Raw genomic sequence first — 15,872 nt, 5'->3', positions numbered from 1 at the left:
ATGGGGCTGTGGTAGAGCGGGTCGAGAGCTTCAAGTTCCTTGGTGTCCACATCACTAAGGACCGCTCATGTTCCAAACACACCAACACAGTCATGAAGAGGGTACGACAACACTTTTCCCCCCTAAGGAGGCTGAAAAGATTTGGCATGGGCCCTCAGATTCTCAAACTTATACAGCTGCACCATTGAGAGCATCTCCGCTTGCTATTGCAACTGCTTGGCATCCGACCGTAAGGCGCTACAGAAGGCAGTTTTTTTTTTTTTTAGACTGTTCTCTCTGCTACTCAACGGCAAGTGGTACCAGAGTGCCAAGACTGCTGAATGGTTAATCAAATGGCTACCCGGACTATTTGCATTGACTACCTTTTTATTTGCACTAACTCTTGCACCGGCTGTATGCACACTCCCCGGACTCTAACCACACACTCACACATACAACACTGAGACGCCAACACACACGCACGGACGCATGCACACACACACACACACACACACACACACACACACACACACACACACACACACACACACACACACACACACACACACACACACACACACACACACACATGCATGCTTATGGACACCACACACACACTCACACATAGACACACTTTCACACTCTTAACATACGCTGCTGCTACTCTGTTTATTATCTATCCAGATTGCCTAGTGACTTTTATCCCTACCTACATGTACATATTACCTCAACTCCCTCGTACCCCTGCACATTGACTCAGTACCGGTGCACCTTGTATATAGTCTTGCTATTGTTATTTTATTGTGTTACTATTTCCTTTTGATTTGGTGCACATTTTTCTTACTTTTTAACTCTGCATCGTTGGGAAAGGGATTGTAAGTAAGCGTTTCACGGTTAAGTCTACACCTGTTGTGTTCGGCGCATGTGAAAGATTTTATTTGATTTGAGATGCACAGTGGATCATATTAGTCATATTGACATATAGGTTTATTGTATGTACAGTGGGTAGGTTTTACTCAACTAGTATGGGCCATTAAGGAAACATACTGTAGATGTTAACTCAACTGAAACGTCTCATGGTGATTTCTGCTTCATATTTTTTTACCTTTTATGTTACTTTGACACTGTTGTTGTGCCGCTCCTTAGCCTGGTGTGTAAGATCCACTCTGGGCCCATTGAGCTGTCCAAATCAGTTAACATCACTGTGGAGGTGCATGAGGAGAAGATAGAGGGTCGCTACTCCATCGATGGAAAATCAGAAATGCCAGGATTTACCTTTGTGGTAATTTGAATCTACAATTGATTGCACTACCTATTTTCAGTTGGGTGACTCATTTGATTATGTCTCTGTTAATAATAATATGTATTATTGCATGTAACAGAGACATACTGTAAATATCAAAGTGAGTTTTGAAGTATCCTCTGTTGTACATACAAAGTCACCATCACTCTTTCAGGGGTACTTTATGAATGGCTTTAGGATTAAATTGGTGACATTTTGCTCCCTTTGGCAGATTCCCAACATCACAGACATCCAGCCCAACTACGGGCCTCGTGTTGGGGGAACTCTGATTACTGTGACTGGGCCTCACCTGGACGCTGGGAAGAACAGGAGGGTCACTCTGAATGGAGATCCCTGCCCAATCACCAGGTGGATGAAGTTGGGTCATTCCACCAATTCGGTGCATTTTGAGATGTGTAACTTGGTGAAAAAAAACTGTTGATTTCAAAAAAATGTGACATTGTCATAAAGCGCATGTTCAACTGAATAAAAAACAAGTTTTTCCATCTCAAGAGGTTGAATAACAAAATGACTATGGGTAACAGGGTTGACTTGTTATGCTTTGCCCACTATGTTTTCCATCACAAAACATCAGAAAATTGACAGATCAGCTCACCTGCTTTTACACTATGATTTGACTATTAGATGTTCAATGTTTCTTTTGAAAATAATATTTAAATGGAATTGTTTAACCATATTAAAACGAGAGTTCAATTCACGTCAACATGGTTGACCTTAAAAAATGGGACGAATCCCTAATCAAATGAATCATTAATCACATGAAAGAAATAATAATCTTCAGAAATGACTTTGTCAAAGAAACAAAATAACTAAGGCTTTACAATTATGATTTTGGCCCGTTATCAAGTCTTTATTAAAAGTAAACACATTTATTCAATTTTCCATGTGGTCTATGTTAAAGGCCACTTAGTTGAATATAACTGGCTTTTAATTTCAATTTCAATTTTGGTGCAAAATGTCTAATTAAAATATCAAAGGATGCAAAGGCACTCATTTCGTGGAACGATCCAGTTACTGGTTATGTCATTATGGCTCTCCTGTGATGTTTTCACCCAAAGCCTGTTTCCTCTAACCTGTACTTCTAAAATACCTGCCTGTATGACATCATTTACTATCGACTATTTACCTGTGTGTGCCCCATGCTTGTCCCAGCATGTGTGTGTGTATAGTAATCGCAAACTGATCGCAATCTGACTGTGTACCGTTCAATTACAGGGAGTGAATGAAAAACTAGTAGTTGTGATGACTAACTCAGTGTGGTGTATCCTTTTATTTCTTTTCAAAATATACATATCTTCTAAGTAGTCATTTTCATGTTGTGGGGTGATAAACACATAAAGCCACATGTGGAGTGAGGTGACCATAAGTCCTACCTGTAGGAGTATACTAACCCTGGACTTCCTCCCTACTTCACCTGCCTCCAGTGTCACAGCGCCCAGAGGGAACATGTCCTCCATCATCTGTCTGTCTCAGCCCATCGCGGAGGTGAGGGACGTCCCCCTCACTGTGTTCATAGACAAGTCACCTGTCCTCACCACCAAAGTCTTCTACTACAAAGAAAACCCAGAGGTCACAGCTGTCCTCCCAGACTGCAGTTTCGACAGGTAGGCCAAGCCTTTACAATCTGTCACCATCTCTACCAAAATAAAAGGTGGATAGATCTAAGCCCTGCTGGTGGGTTTCAGTAGAATCTGTTATTGTCACTCGCTTCACTCCATTGTTTTTCTCTGTCGACTCCAGGGGGTCAAAGATAATCATTGAAGGGAAGAACTTGGACTCTGTTTACAGGACCATCATTCGCTTTAAGCCCAACGAGGGACACCTGAAGCCTGTCATCAGAGTACGGGCCAATAAAATATTATACAACCACATACTGTATACATGATAGAGATAAAACATTTTTTTTTCATGTAATCAGATGCATACAACTCTTTTATAATTCCCTCCAGGTGTGCAAAGGCAAGTCTTTGCCTACACGGATGGAGTGCATAACTCCTGCTCTCCTCCGGGAAGAAACAGAGGAAGGGGAGCTCTCCTTTGATATGGATGGAGCTGTTGGACTGTGGAATGGAGAGTTCTCCTACCACCCCTATGGCGAGCCCATACCCTTTGAAACTGAGGGCCATGTACTTAGGCTGTACCATGGGCAAGATGAAGTGTCACTGCATGTAAGTGCAACAGTGCCATAACAACACACCTTATTAATGTCTATTTGACTGCTACTTACTGTCAGAAGGAGTAGGAATATAGTTTTATATTGCTTATGTATTGTTTAAACATTTTCAAGAAGGAAAACTCAGAAGTCTCTTTTTCTTCCCCATCACAGCACCAGAAACTGAACCTTGTGAGTTCCTGCATGACAATCACTATGACAGTGGGAGGAGTGGATTGTGACGCGAAAGTCCTGGACAATGAAATCACCTGCAGGATCCCCAGAAACGTAACCATAAGTGAAGGACTGCCTGTGAAGGTTTGTTGATTACTGGACACTATGTTGTGCATTCAACATTAGGATATGTTAACAATAAACATCCTACTATTGGTCTGTACTTGGTTGTTTTCCCTACATGTGTGGTGAAATTACAGGAAAACAAGACAGCAGTCTCTGGCAGTAGTGTGTGACCATGCCGACCATAACTTAGTTTAAAAAGAATGTCAAAAGCTGACAAAAAAAATATGTCTGTATCTATATGTGAATGTGTTTTTTTAAAACTAGGAAGTAAAATCAATCAATCAAGACCCACCCACTGTCTTTCCTTCCCCAGATCTCCATCAATGGGCAGGTTCACAACGTTGGGGCTGTGGTCCTGGTCAGTAATCACTACATGGTGGGCATCGTACTGGGGATACTGGGGGCCCTGGTGGCGGGGGCTGTGCTGGCCTTCGTAGTCATGAAGCACCTGAGGAAGCAGAAGAAAGGTGGGGTTCCCTGTCCGTCTGGACTTTGATCAGGCCATCTTACACAACCCCATGACTGGTAATGAGGATGTCTAATGCAACTGGTTTAACGTAGGACATCTACAGCCATGCACAGTGACAGTGGTAGCTAGCATTGTCTTGCTGACTTTTGATGCATTTTCCTTCTCCCGTGGTTTACGATTGAAAACTCTGGTGACATTTCCAGACTCTCAGGTGGAGACCCGTTTGGCCCAAAACCACAACCGCTCCAACAGCAGTAGTCTGGAACTGTCATCTGTAACTGACTACAGAAGAGGTGAGACTCTAATTGGCTAATATATATTGTGTCTCGATCAGTTTCTGTTCTTAGGTTTCAACAACAGTGGTTGAAGTCTACACATACTGATTCTTTATCTACACATACTGATGTATGTGCATTATCTACACATACTGATGTATGTGCATTATCTACACATACTGATGTATGTGCATTATCGACACATACTGATGTATGTGCATTATCGACACATACTGAAGGAAATCTACTGACCTTGCCCTTTTCCACTCTAGTAGTCCTGCCTCAGAGGCCAAGTTCGGCTCTGGGAAGCCCAGTGGTGTTCCCCAGTCTGGCCTACCCTGCAGGCAGAATGGACCCCACACTCACCCCCCTCCTACCCCCTGAGAAGATCTCCATCTCCAGCTTCAGACCAGAGCTCCTGGAAGAGGTGAAGGATGTGCTGATCCCAGCAGACATGCTCATTGTCCAGCATTGCCAGATCATTGGCAAGGGTCAGTCTCATTATAGTGTGTACAGCACTCTACATAGAATGCTTTTTAATTGCGTGTTTTTAGACAACAATCAAATGCACATAGGCTACTACTCCCATACCTTTTAGTCTCTGTTATTATACCATATATATCAAATTGGCCATTTTTTATAATAGGGACTTAAACCCATCTCATTCCAATTATAATGTTCTCTTATCTCCCTCAGGTCACTTTGGCACAGTTTATCATGGCTACTTCACAGACCACAACAACAGAGAAATCCATTGTGCTGTCAAGTCATTGAACAGTGAGTATCTCCTTCACAATGTTCTAGAGCTGAACCAGGTGGACTGAGTATTAGTCACCTGTACATGTGACCAACTGGGTAAATATGGAACAACCCTGCTAGTGTGTGGGGATAATTGAACATGCAAACTCGGTTAAATGTGGTTTGTTTAGGGTTTTTAGGCTTTATCTGTAAATGTTGGCTGTTCATAAGCAGTTTTTACGTTAATATATGTGTGTATGCCCTGCGTACGTACATGCATGTGTGTGTGTGTCATATCAGGGATCACAGATGTAGAGGAGGTAGAGCAGTTTCTGAAGGAGGGCATCCTGATGAAGGGGTTCCATCACACCAACGTTCTCTCTCTGCTGGGCATCCTGTTGCCTCAGGAAGGGCTACCCCTGGTGGTACTACCTTATATGAAACACGGGGACCTCCGCCACTTCATACGCTGTGAGAAAAGGGTAAGGAAGTGACAAAACAATAACTACCATCTGTTCACTTTCATCAGCATACAAGGGATTCCCTTAACACCTCAATGATACAGTGTGTCTCAAGGCTTATGTGACAGACATTATTCTTGTGTGGTATTGATTCTTCCTGTAGAACCCCACAGTGAAGGACCTGATTGGCTTTGGGCTTCAGGTTGCCAAGGGGATGGAGTACTTAGCACACATGAAGTTTTTGCACAGGGACCTTGCAGCACGCAACTGCATGTAAGTCAGGGTTAAGCAATCAGTTCAGTTCTCTGTAACTGGGGCTAGTCGCCAATTTAAACTATACATTAGACCTGACATAAGCAAACAGATGATATTTTACTTAGTAATGCTGCTGTATGATAGTTGCAGGCTTGCTTTCACAGATCACCAATCTGGGGCCCTTCTGTTTGCCCTTGTTATTGTTTGTGCAGGCTGGATGAGTCGTACACCGTGAAGGTGGCAGACTTCGGCATGGCCAGGGATGTGTTTGATAAGGAGTACTACAGCATTCAGGACCACAGGAAGGCTAAGTTACCAGTCAAGTGGATGGCCATCGAGAGCCTCCAGACACAGAAATTCACTGCCAAGTCAGATGTAGTAAGTGAAGGAATTACTTTCTGATAACACAATAAGAATTAGGCAGCATTTGTGGAATTAGAACGGACTATGTTGTTACTTGAATAATTATAGTGTTCATACATAGTAATAAGAGCAACTTTATATTACCCCCAAATCCTTTCTCACCAAGCTAAGTTTCTCATCATGCCCACCCCTGCAGTGGTCATTTGGGGTGTTGATGTGGGAGATGTTAACGAGAGGAGCAAGCCCCTACCCAGAGGTGGACCCCTATGACATCACACATTATCTACTGAAGGGCAGGAGACTCCCCCAACCACAGTTCTGTCCTGACCCTTTGTAAGTAGTGGTAATGATAGTCTAGTGACATTTCATTTAAATTTTTTTAAAAAATTTTTTGTTCCTCATATTAGAACTCAAAAGAAGAAGAAATGCCCTGTTCAAAGTAAATAAATATGTCTATAGTAAATATTGTTATACTGTAACAGAGAGGCTTAAAACAAATCAGACAGTTATGGAGTATGAATTTCCCACCTCTTCAGTTGCAGCAAAGCGGAACAGGAAAGTCTAGCCAGTAATTAAAGGATGTTGGAAAGGTCAACCTGCAGTGTTAAACTCGTAAATGTCCACCACAGTCATATCCGAATATGGTTAAGCAATGTAGTCTGAGAGTTAATGATCACCACTATGCTTCACTTCAAAGATATCCTCACATGCGCACGTGCACACACCGTGATAAATAGGAAGTGTTGAAAGACAGATTAACGATTGAGAAAAAAACTGTAGAGAAGAAGAACACAACATAATGGCTGACTTTTCCATGTGGGAACAAACATGGGTCTCAATATCTCAAATATGTAAAAGCCATAAATCACCTCCCTATCGCTTTTGCTTAATCATTTCGGTCTGTAAATTTCAATGAGGACATAGCTAGTACAATACTATTTTATTTAAGTTAAGCATTTTGTAGGAATTATACTCCTATTGCTATAAGAAAGCACCACCTAACAGTTTTTCTCAAGACAATGTTGTTGATTTTTGTAACGGTTCTCTTGTTGTGAAGTAGAAGCGGACCAAAAAGCAGCGTGGTGGTTGTTCATTGTATTTTAATGAAGACACGATACATGAACAAACTAACGAAAACAAGAAACGTGAGAACTCAAAACAGCCCTATCTGGTGCAAACACAAAGACAGGAACAATCACCCACAAACACAGTGAAACCCAGGCTACCTAAGTATGATTCTCAATCAGAGACAACTAATGACACCTGCCTCTGATTGAGAACCATACTAGGCCGAAAACATAGAACTGCCCCAAAACATAGAAAAACAAACATAGACTGCCCACCCAACTCACGCCCTGACCATACTAAATAAATACAAAACAAAGGAAATAGAGGTCAGAACGTGACAGTACCCCCCCCCCAAAGGTGCGGACTCCGGCCGCAAAACCTGACCTATAGGGGAGGGTCTGGGTGGGCGTCTGTCCGCGGTGGCGGCTCTGGCGCGGGACGCGGACCCCACTTCGCCATTGTCTTAGTCCGCCTTATTGTCCGCCTCCGTGGCTTACTCACCATGCCCACCCCTCTCAATGACCCCACTGGACAGAGGGGCTGCTTGGGACAGAGGGACAGCTGCTCGGGACAGAGGGACAGCTGCTCGGGACGGAGGGGCAGCTGCTCCGGGCGGAGGGGCAGCTGCTCCGGGCGGAGGGGCAGCGCTGCTCCGGGCGGAGGGGCAGCTGCTCCGGGCGGAGGGGCAGCTGCTCCGGGCGGAGGGGCTCTAGCGGCCCCTGGCTGACTGGCGGCACTGGCGGCCCCTGGCTGACTGGCGGCCCCTGGCTGACTGGCGGCACTGGCGGCCCCTGGTTGACTGGCGGCGCTGGCGCTGGGCTGACTGGCAGCACTGGCGGCCCCTGGTTGACTGGCGGCCCCTGGCTGACTGGCGGCACTGGCGGCCCCTGGCTGACGGGCGGCACTGGCGGCCCGTGGCTGACGGGCGGCACTGGCGGCCCCTGGCTGACGGGCGGCACTGGCGGCCCCTGGCTGACGGGCGGCACTGGCGGCCCCTGGCTGACGGGCGGCACTGGCGGCCCCTGGCTGACGGGCGGCACTGGCGGCGCTGGGCAGACGGGCGGCGCTGGCGGCGCTGGGCAGACGGGCGGCGCTGGCGGCGCTGGGCAGACGGGCGGCGCTGGCGGCGCTGGGCAGACGGGCGGCGCTGGCGGCGCTGGGCAGACGGGCGGCGCTGGCGGCGCTGGGCAGACGGGCGGCGCTGGGCAGACGGGCGGCGCTGGGCAGACGGGCGGCGCTGGCGGCGCTGGGCAGACGGGCGGCGCTGGCGGCGTTGGGAAGACGGGCGGCGCTGGCGCTGGGCAGACGGGAAGCTCAGATGGCGCTGGGCAGACGGGAAGCTCCGGCAACGCTGGGCTGAGTAGCTCTCCTAGCGCCGAACAGGCGGGAGACTCCGGCAGCGCTGGAGAGGAGGGAGCCCCTGCAAGGATGGGCCGGAGAGGCAGCCTGGTACGGGGAGCTGCCACCGGAGGGCTGGTGCGTGGAGGTGGTGACGGATAGACCGGGCCGTGCAGGCGCACTGGAGCTCTTGAGCACCGAGCCTGCCCAACCTTACCCGGTTGAATGGTCCCGGTCGCCCTGCCAGTGCGGCGAGGTGGAATAGCCCGCACTGGGCTATGCAGGCGAACCGGGGACACTGTGCGCAAGGCTGGTGCCATGTAAGCCGGCCCAAGGAGACGCACTGGAGACCAGATGCGTAGAGCCGGCTTCATGGCACTTGGCTCGATGCCCACTCTAGCCCGGCCGATACGCGGAGCTGGAATGTACCGCACCGGGCTGTGCACCCGCACTGGGGACACCGTGCGCTCCACAGCATAACACGGTGCCTGCCCGGTCTCTCTAGCCCCCCGGTAACCACAGGAAGTTGGCTCAGGTCTCCTACCTGGCGTAGCCATACTCCCTGTTAGCCCCCCCCCAAGAAATTTTTGGGGCTAACTACCGGGCTTCCATCCACGACGCCGCGCTGCCTCCTCATACCAGCGCCTCTCCGCTTTCGCCGCCTCCAGTTCTTCTTTGGGACGGCGATATTCTCCTGGCTGGGCCCAGGGTCCTCTTCCGTCTAATTCCTCCTCCCATGTCCATACCTCCTCGCGCTGCTCCTGCTGCTGCTTTTTCCGTTGCCCATTACCACACCGCTTGGTCCTGTTGTGGTGGGTGATTCTGTAACGGTTCTCTTGTTGTGAAGTAGAAGCGGACCAAAAAGCAGCGTGGTGGTTGTTCATTGTATTTTAATGAAGACACGATACATGAACAAACTAACGAAAACAAGAACCGTGAGAACTCAAAACAGCCCTATCTGGTACAAAGACAGGAACAATCACCCACAAACACACAGTGAAACCCAGGCTACCTAAGTATGATTCTCAATCAGAGACAACTAATGACACCTGCCTCTGATTGAGAACCATACTAGGCCGAAAACATAGAACTGCCCCAAAACATAGAAAAACAAACATAGACTGCCCACCCAACTCACGCCCTGACCATACTAAATAAATACAAAACAAAGGAAATAGAGGTCAGAACGTGACAATTTTCGTATAATCAAAAGAAACTGTCTACAAAAAGATTAACGCAACCATACTTATTTAGAGTCCAAGCAGACTAAACAGAAAGTTAGTCTCTCTTTTTAAAATCCCAGTAGATCAATACATGTACATATTTAAATATAAATGTATTTACTTAATAATACATGTATTTACTTACAATACATACCCGGCTCAAAGGGTATACTGAATAAAGTGAAATGTAAGAACAATGTAGTTACATAAGATATACTTGTAATTTTCATGTACCAACCCAGGAGCTAACAACTTACAATGTAAAGTGAAACCCAGTAGGGTATAACCTTTATAATTACTATGTAGTTAGAATGACAATAAGATTACTAGGAGAAAGGGACAGGAGAACATTAGTTTAATCCCTTTTAGTTGCATTGTACTTACAATATAACAATCTTTAACAACCAACTCTGTAATTACAATGTTGTTGCAATGGATATACACATATTTACTAAGTACTTACCCAGTAACAAGCAATTTAATGTCAGTTGTATAGTTACATTTCAACACAGATCCAAAAATGCTTGTACGCGATTGAGTAAAACTGTAAGTGCGGTCCAAGGCACTACATTTGATTTGATTTAAGTGCTGTATGTAACTCTCTCCAGGTATGCCATCATGCTGCAGTGTTGGGACCCAGACCCAGAAGTGAGGCCCAGCTTTGCCACGCTGGTGTCTGCTGTCCTGACCATCCTGTCTGGCCTGGAGGGGGAGCACTACATCAACCTCAAGGTCACCTATGTCAACCTGGACCAGCCACGCCCCTATCCCGCCCTCACTGAGTCCGCAGACGAGTGTGATTCCTCAGACACTGAAGACACACGCTCAGTGTCCTGATGTCACACCAGGACAGGTACATGTAGTATGGTTTGGTGCTATGAGCACAAGGACCTCAAAAAGTCTAACTAAAGATTGTTGATTATCTTTTACTACATAGTGTCGATAGGAAGCAGTTGCAATGCACAAAGTCTAAGGGACTTGAAAGTTCTTCCCCCATTCACATTATAGTATACTACCTGGCAAAGTTTTTTGTATTATAAGAGTGGATGTAATGTCCATATGTTTTCTCTTAATTGTTTTTGAGATAAAGTAATTATACTGTATCATTTGGATCATACTTTTACAAAACAAAATGGACCCTAACGTTTTAACAGTGACCTGTTATTGTTACTTTTATTTAATGTGTGACCTTCCTGGTCCCGTCCCTCAAGTCAGTGAGTCAACACAGGAAGGAGCAATGGATGGATAGTTCATTTATTTCCAAAGCTGCAATGATGTGACACACACAGTATGGATGAATGGTCAGTAGTCGACGGGATATAAATAGAACTCCCACAGCAATTCTTCATAAATCTGCTGTGTAATATACAAAAAAAAAAATAATAATTGAAATGTCTATCAAAGTCATTGTGATCGTATGGTGGATTTAACAATTTCTAAAAATTCCTAATTCCTAACTATAATAAAATAAATACATTGTTTCCATGTGTAATCTCATATTTACAACATCACAATAAACTATCATCCATTTTAGTATCCAAAAATATATAAACTTAACCTGAACAAATTGTCACATTTGTGGTGAAGGAATATAATATACCTAGAATGTGCCACATCTTTTCCTAAACTAACAAAACCAGGCTATTAAACTGGCTGATGCTCATGAGTGACCTGCAATGATGGGATACACACAGTATGGATGAATGGTCAGTAATCTACAAGATATAAATATCACTCCTAAAGAAGATGCATTTTCGAGTTAGCTACCAATGTCAAAGTGGGAATTTTAGCTTGCTTAAATTCTGAAAACTGAGATTCCGCAAATAACAAATATAGAGTGGTTTATTTAATGCGAAGCCAACAATAGTAGTTACTAATAACATAAATTGCTAATGTACGATGTAAAATCTGGATTTTATGATGTAATGTCAATTTATTACATTTCTATCCCGGGACCATTCCATTTTCAACTCACTCATAGAAATTATCCATAAATCTACTGTGGATTAACCAGAATCCCATGCCTTTATCGCTGAGTGTATTAGACAATGTAAACACACTAATCTACCAGGAGGTGGCGGAATACCCATTTTATTCAGGAATGTAACAATTGAATTGCACCTTTACACGTGCACAATGTGTTTTAGATAGTGTAATAAATTGCCATATTTATTCTAGATTCTTCATTTGTCATTTAAGTAGTATTTCTTTTTTAACATGAGCTTCTTCCCATGTGGTGGCTTCATCCATTGTTACTGTACACTTACAGTAACAGATACAAATGAGACTTGTGTAAACCATCACTGGCAAACCCTCATGAGTTGTCCATCAGTACTGTCATTGAGCAAGACTTCCACTAGAGGCCAGTGTTTTACTAGAACACTGGAGAACTATGGTGAAAACACAGCACTTTAATATGTAAATCACATGTTCTGAACACCATAAAGTAAAATGGAGACATCTCATTGAAAAACATGTATTGGTGTACTTTCCATATGCATAACATCCTTTCCTTACTCTCAAATTGCATATCTATCTATCTTTAAGACTGCACACAGTGGTCAGTAGCTCATGAGTTGTTTTTGTAATGAATAAATGGGAAGAACAACCATAAAACACTCATCCAAAGACGAGCTGACTTTCTGTGGAAAATAGCAGCAAAGTTGAAAAAGAAGTCACAATAATCCTGCTTCTTGCACACAAAAATAATAAAAGACAAATAAAACCAGAGGGAAATAAACATAAAGTTTTTCTTTATTTCCAAGCTACCAAAGAACAAAAGTGAATTCCCAGATGGCGGAGACTTTGATTCGTTCTGAGAGAAACGCACATCGTCAAAAAATGTGTCTGGGTACCGGGGAGGGCAGAACCCTGGGTTTTACAGAAGGAGGGGATGAAGAGCCTGCTCTTTCTCTCACCGCACTGCCTGCCTGCCTGCCTGTGTGCGTGCGTGCGAAGAGTTACAGTCAGTGTCAGAATGGGTAATAATAATAAATGGGTCTTAAATACATCTAAAACCAAAAGCATTGTATTTGATTCAAAGCATTCTCTTAGACTTAAACCTCAACTTGAGTTGTGCGTAAAGGGTGTAACCATTGAACATCGGATCCTAGGAGTGATATTGGATGGTCAGTTATCATGGTCAAGTCATATGGCCAAAGTTGTAGTGAAGATGGGGAGAGGTATGTCTGTTATAAAAAAGACGTTCTGTGTTTTTGACACAAAGATCAACTTTGATTCAGGCTTTGATCTTGTCCAATCTCGATTACAGTCCAGTAATATGGTCAGGTGCTGCAAAGAAAGACCTAGCAATGTTGCAGCTGGCTCAAAACAAAACAGCACGCCTTGCCCTTAACTGCACACACAGAACTAACATCAACAGCATGCATAATAGTCTTTCATGGTTGAGGAGAAATGTACTTATCTTATAGTCTTTGTAGCCCGTTCCTGCAGTCAATGGCCTCATGGGTGGAATGTTATTCATATTTTTCATAGTTTCATAATTAATACAGATTATCCCCCCCAAAAACAATCTGGTGTTGATGTCAAATGGTTTTGTTATATTTCTCTTCTTCTGTGATGTATATCAAGTGTAATATTGGGGTGCAAACTCTGTCGTAGAACAGGTGTCTTCTTTTTGTTAACCATGTGTGTGAGGTGCATACTTTTGTTTCAAAGTAGATTTGTTTAATCACTCTGTGTGACCCTGATTTAGCCCACTGCAGTAAAAGGTTAAGAAACATTTGAGTGTTAAAAATGCCTAACTACTTGTATAATCCAATTGCATACACTTCAAACAGACATACATACCCCACCAGACATGCCACTATGGGTTTCTTCATGGTACCCAAACCAAAAACAGTTTCTACAACTTCATTAGAGTCCACCTGTGGTAAATTCAATTGATTGGACATGATTTGGAAAGGCACACACCTGTCTATATAAGGTCCAACAGCTGACAGTACATGTCAACAAAAGAAACAAGCCAGGAGGTTGAAGGAATTGTCTGTAGTATTGAGGCACAGATCTGGGGAAGGGTACCAAAACGTTTCTGTCGCATTGAAGGTCCGCATGTACACAGTGGCCTCAATCATTCTTAAATGGAAAACGTTTGGATCCACCAAGACCCTTCCTAGACCTGGGCAGCTGGCCAAATTGAGAAATCGGTGCAGAAGGGCCTTGGTCAGGGAGGTGACCAAGAACCCGATGGTCACTCTGACAGAGCTCCAGAGTTCCTCTGTGGAGATGGGAGAACCTTCCAGAAGGACAACCATCTTTGCAGCACTCCACCGATCAGGCCTTAGTAGTGGCCATACGAAAGCCAATCCTCAGTAAAAGGCACATGACAGCTCGCTTGGAGTTTGCCAAAAGACACCTAAAGACTTTCAGACCATGATAAGCAAGGTTCTCTGGTCTGATGAAACCAAGATTGAATTATTTGGCCAGAATGCCAAGCATCAGAATGCTTCATCCCTACGGTGAAGCATGGTGGTGACGGCATCATGCTGTGGGGATGTTTTACAGCGGCAGAGACTGGGAGACTATTCCAAATATAGGTGTGTCAAGCTTGTAGCGTCATACCCAAGGAGACTCGAGGCTGTAATCTCTGCCAAAGGTCCTTCAACAAAGTACTGAGTAAAGGGTCTGAATACTTGTGTAAATGTGATATTTAAGTTTTTTATTTTTAATAAACTAGCAACAATTTCAACAAAAAAAAGTTAGCTTTGTCATTATGGCTTATTGTATAGATTGATGAGGGAAAAAAACAATTTAATACATTTTAGAATAAGGCTGTAACGTAACAAAGTGGAGTCTGAATACTTTCTGAAAGCACTGTGTAAGAACATTAATATGTATACATGAATAGTGTGTAACAAGTATTTTGGATGTCTCTTGGTGTCTTTACACTATATAACTGTCTATTGTTAATTTTTAATTTAATTTAATATCTTGTGGTGTTCTTGCCTATAACTGTTCTGTACTTTGTCATGTATTTGTACATTTTATGTGGACCCAAGGAAGAGTAGCTGCTGCATGTGCAGTAGCTAATGGGGATCCTAATAAACTAAACTAAACATGCTGCAATCCAGTTGAATTTTCGCTCTGAAAAATGTTGTTATTTTTATCTGATTGTTATATGGTTCCATAACTTTGTCCATACAGGGCATCTGAACACACAAAATACATGATTATGATTTTCATTACATTTTGGGTGTTTTCTTAACTATTGTACTATTGTACTAACACCTGTGGTGTTCCCGGTCAAAAATGACCGGTCATTAGAAATGAATGGGTGAGACGACAATTAATGTATACAATTGAATTCAGGCACATGCCCATTCATCAGATGGACACACTTCCTCTCCCAGACCCCCACATACATGTGTGTTTGAGCACACACACACGCACGCACGCACGCACACACACACACACACACACTTACCAACAATCGCAACATTGTTTCAATGATATATAGGTAAGGCAATAAATAGGCCATAGTAGCAAATAATTACAATTTAGCCGATTAACACTGGAGTGATAGATGAGCAGATGATGATGAGCAGATGATGGTGTGTAAGTAGTGATACTGGTGTGCAAAAGAGCAGCAAAAATAAATAAAAACAATATAGGGATGAGGTAGGTAGATTGGGTGGCTATTTACAGATGGACTATGTACAGCTGCAGCGATCGGTTAGCTGCTCAGATAGCTGATGTTTAAGGTTAGTGAGGGAAATGTAAGTCTCCAGCTTCAGCGATTTTTGCAATTCGTTCCAGTCACTGGCAGCAGAAAACTGTCAGGAAAGGCAGCCAAAGGAGGTGCTGGCTTTGCGGATGACCAGTGAGATACACCTGCTGGAGCGCGTGCTACGGGTGGGTGTTGTTATCGTGACCAGTGAGCTGAGATAAGGCGGAGCTTTACCTAGCATAGACTTATAGATGACCTGGAG

The 15,872-nt window shown here is 44.1% G+C and overlaps 1 protein-coding gene across 2 annotated transcripts in view; it reads left to right on the top strand.

Annotated features, from left to right (window-relative positions):
* LOC110527888 (macrophage-stimulating protein receptor) overlaps positions 1 to 15,009 on the top strand; it is a 28,834-nt gene extending 13,825 nt beyond the window's left edge. Inside the window, exons 7-21 of one of the 2 annotated variants that reach the window (XM_090240992.1) lie at positions 1,126 to 1,261; positions 1,494 to 1,630; positions 2,707 to 2,886; positions 3,023 to 3,122; positions 3,232 to 3,450; positions 3,609 to 3,752; positions 4,048 to 4,201; positions 4,407 to 4,496; positions 4,754 to 4,969; positions 5,175 to 5,255; positions 5,517 to 5,698; positions 5,841 to 5,950; positions 6,145 to 6,310; positions 6,492 to 6,628; positions 10,533 to 15,009. In XM_090240992.1, coding sequence (XP_090097118.1) covers positions 1,126 to 1,261; positions 1,494 to 1,630; positions 2,707 to 2,886; positions 3,023 to 3,122; positions 3,232 to 3,450; positions 3,609 to 3,752; positions 4,048 to 4,201; positions 4,407 to 4,496; positions 4,754 to 4,969; positions 5,175 to 5,255; positions 5,517 to 5,698; positions 5,841 to 5,950; positions 6,145 to 6,310; positions 6,492 to 6,628; positions 10,533 to 10,761 — 2,281 coding nt within the window. In that variant the 3' untranslated portion in view covers positions 10,762 to 15,009. Of the gene's footprint in view, positions 1 to 1,125; positions 1,262 to 1,493; positions 1,631 to 2,706; positions 2,887 to 3,022; positions 3,123 to 3,231; positions 3,451 to 3,608; positions 3,753 to 4,047; positions 4,202 to 4,406; positions 4,497 to 4,750; positions 4,970 to 5,174; positions 5,256 to 5,516; positions 5,699 to 5,840; positions 5,951 to 6,144; positions 6,311 to 6,491; positions 6,629 to 10,532 lie in introns of both variants that reach the window. The other variant, XM_036983370.2, reaches the window with a different exon arrangement.
* Positions 15,010 to 15,872: the final 863 nt, after the last annotated feature.

This window comes from Oncorhynchus mykiss, chromosome 7 (genome assembly GCF_057628025.1).
Source record: "Oncorhynchus mykiss isolate SJ-2025 chromosome 7, ASM5762802v1, whole genome shotgun sequence".
Taxonomy (NCBI): domain Eukaryota; kingdom Metazoa; phylum Chordata; class Actinopteri; order Salmoniformes; family Salmonidae; genus Oncorhynchus; species Oncorhynchus mykiss.
This window is presented reverse-complemented; position numbering and strand designations above follow the sequence as displayed.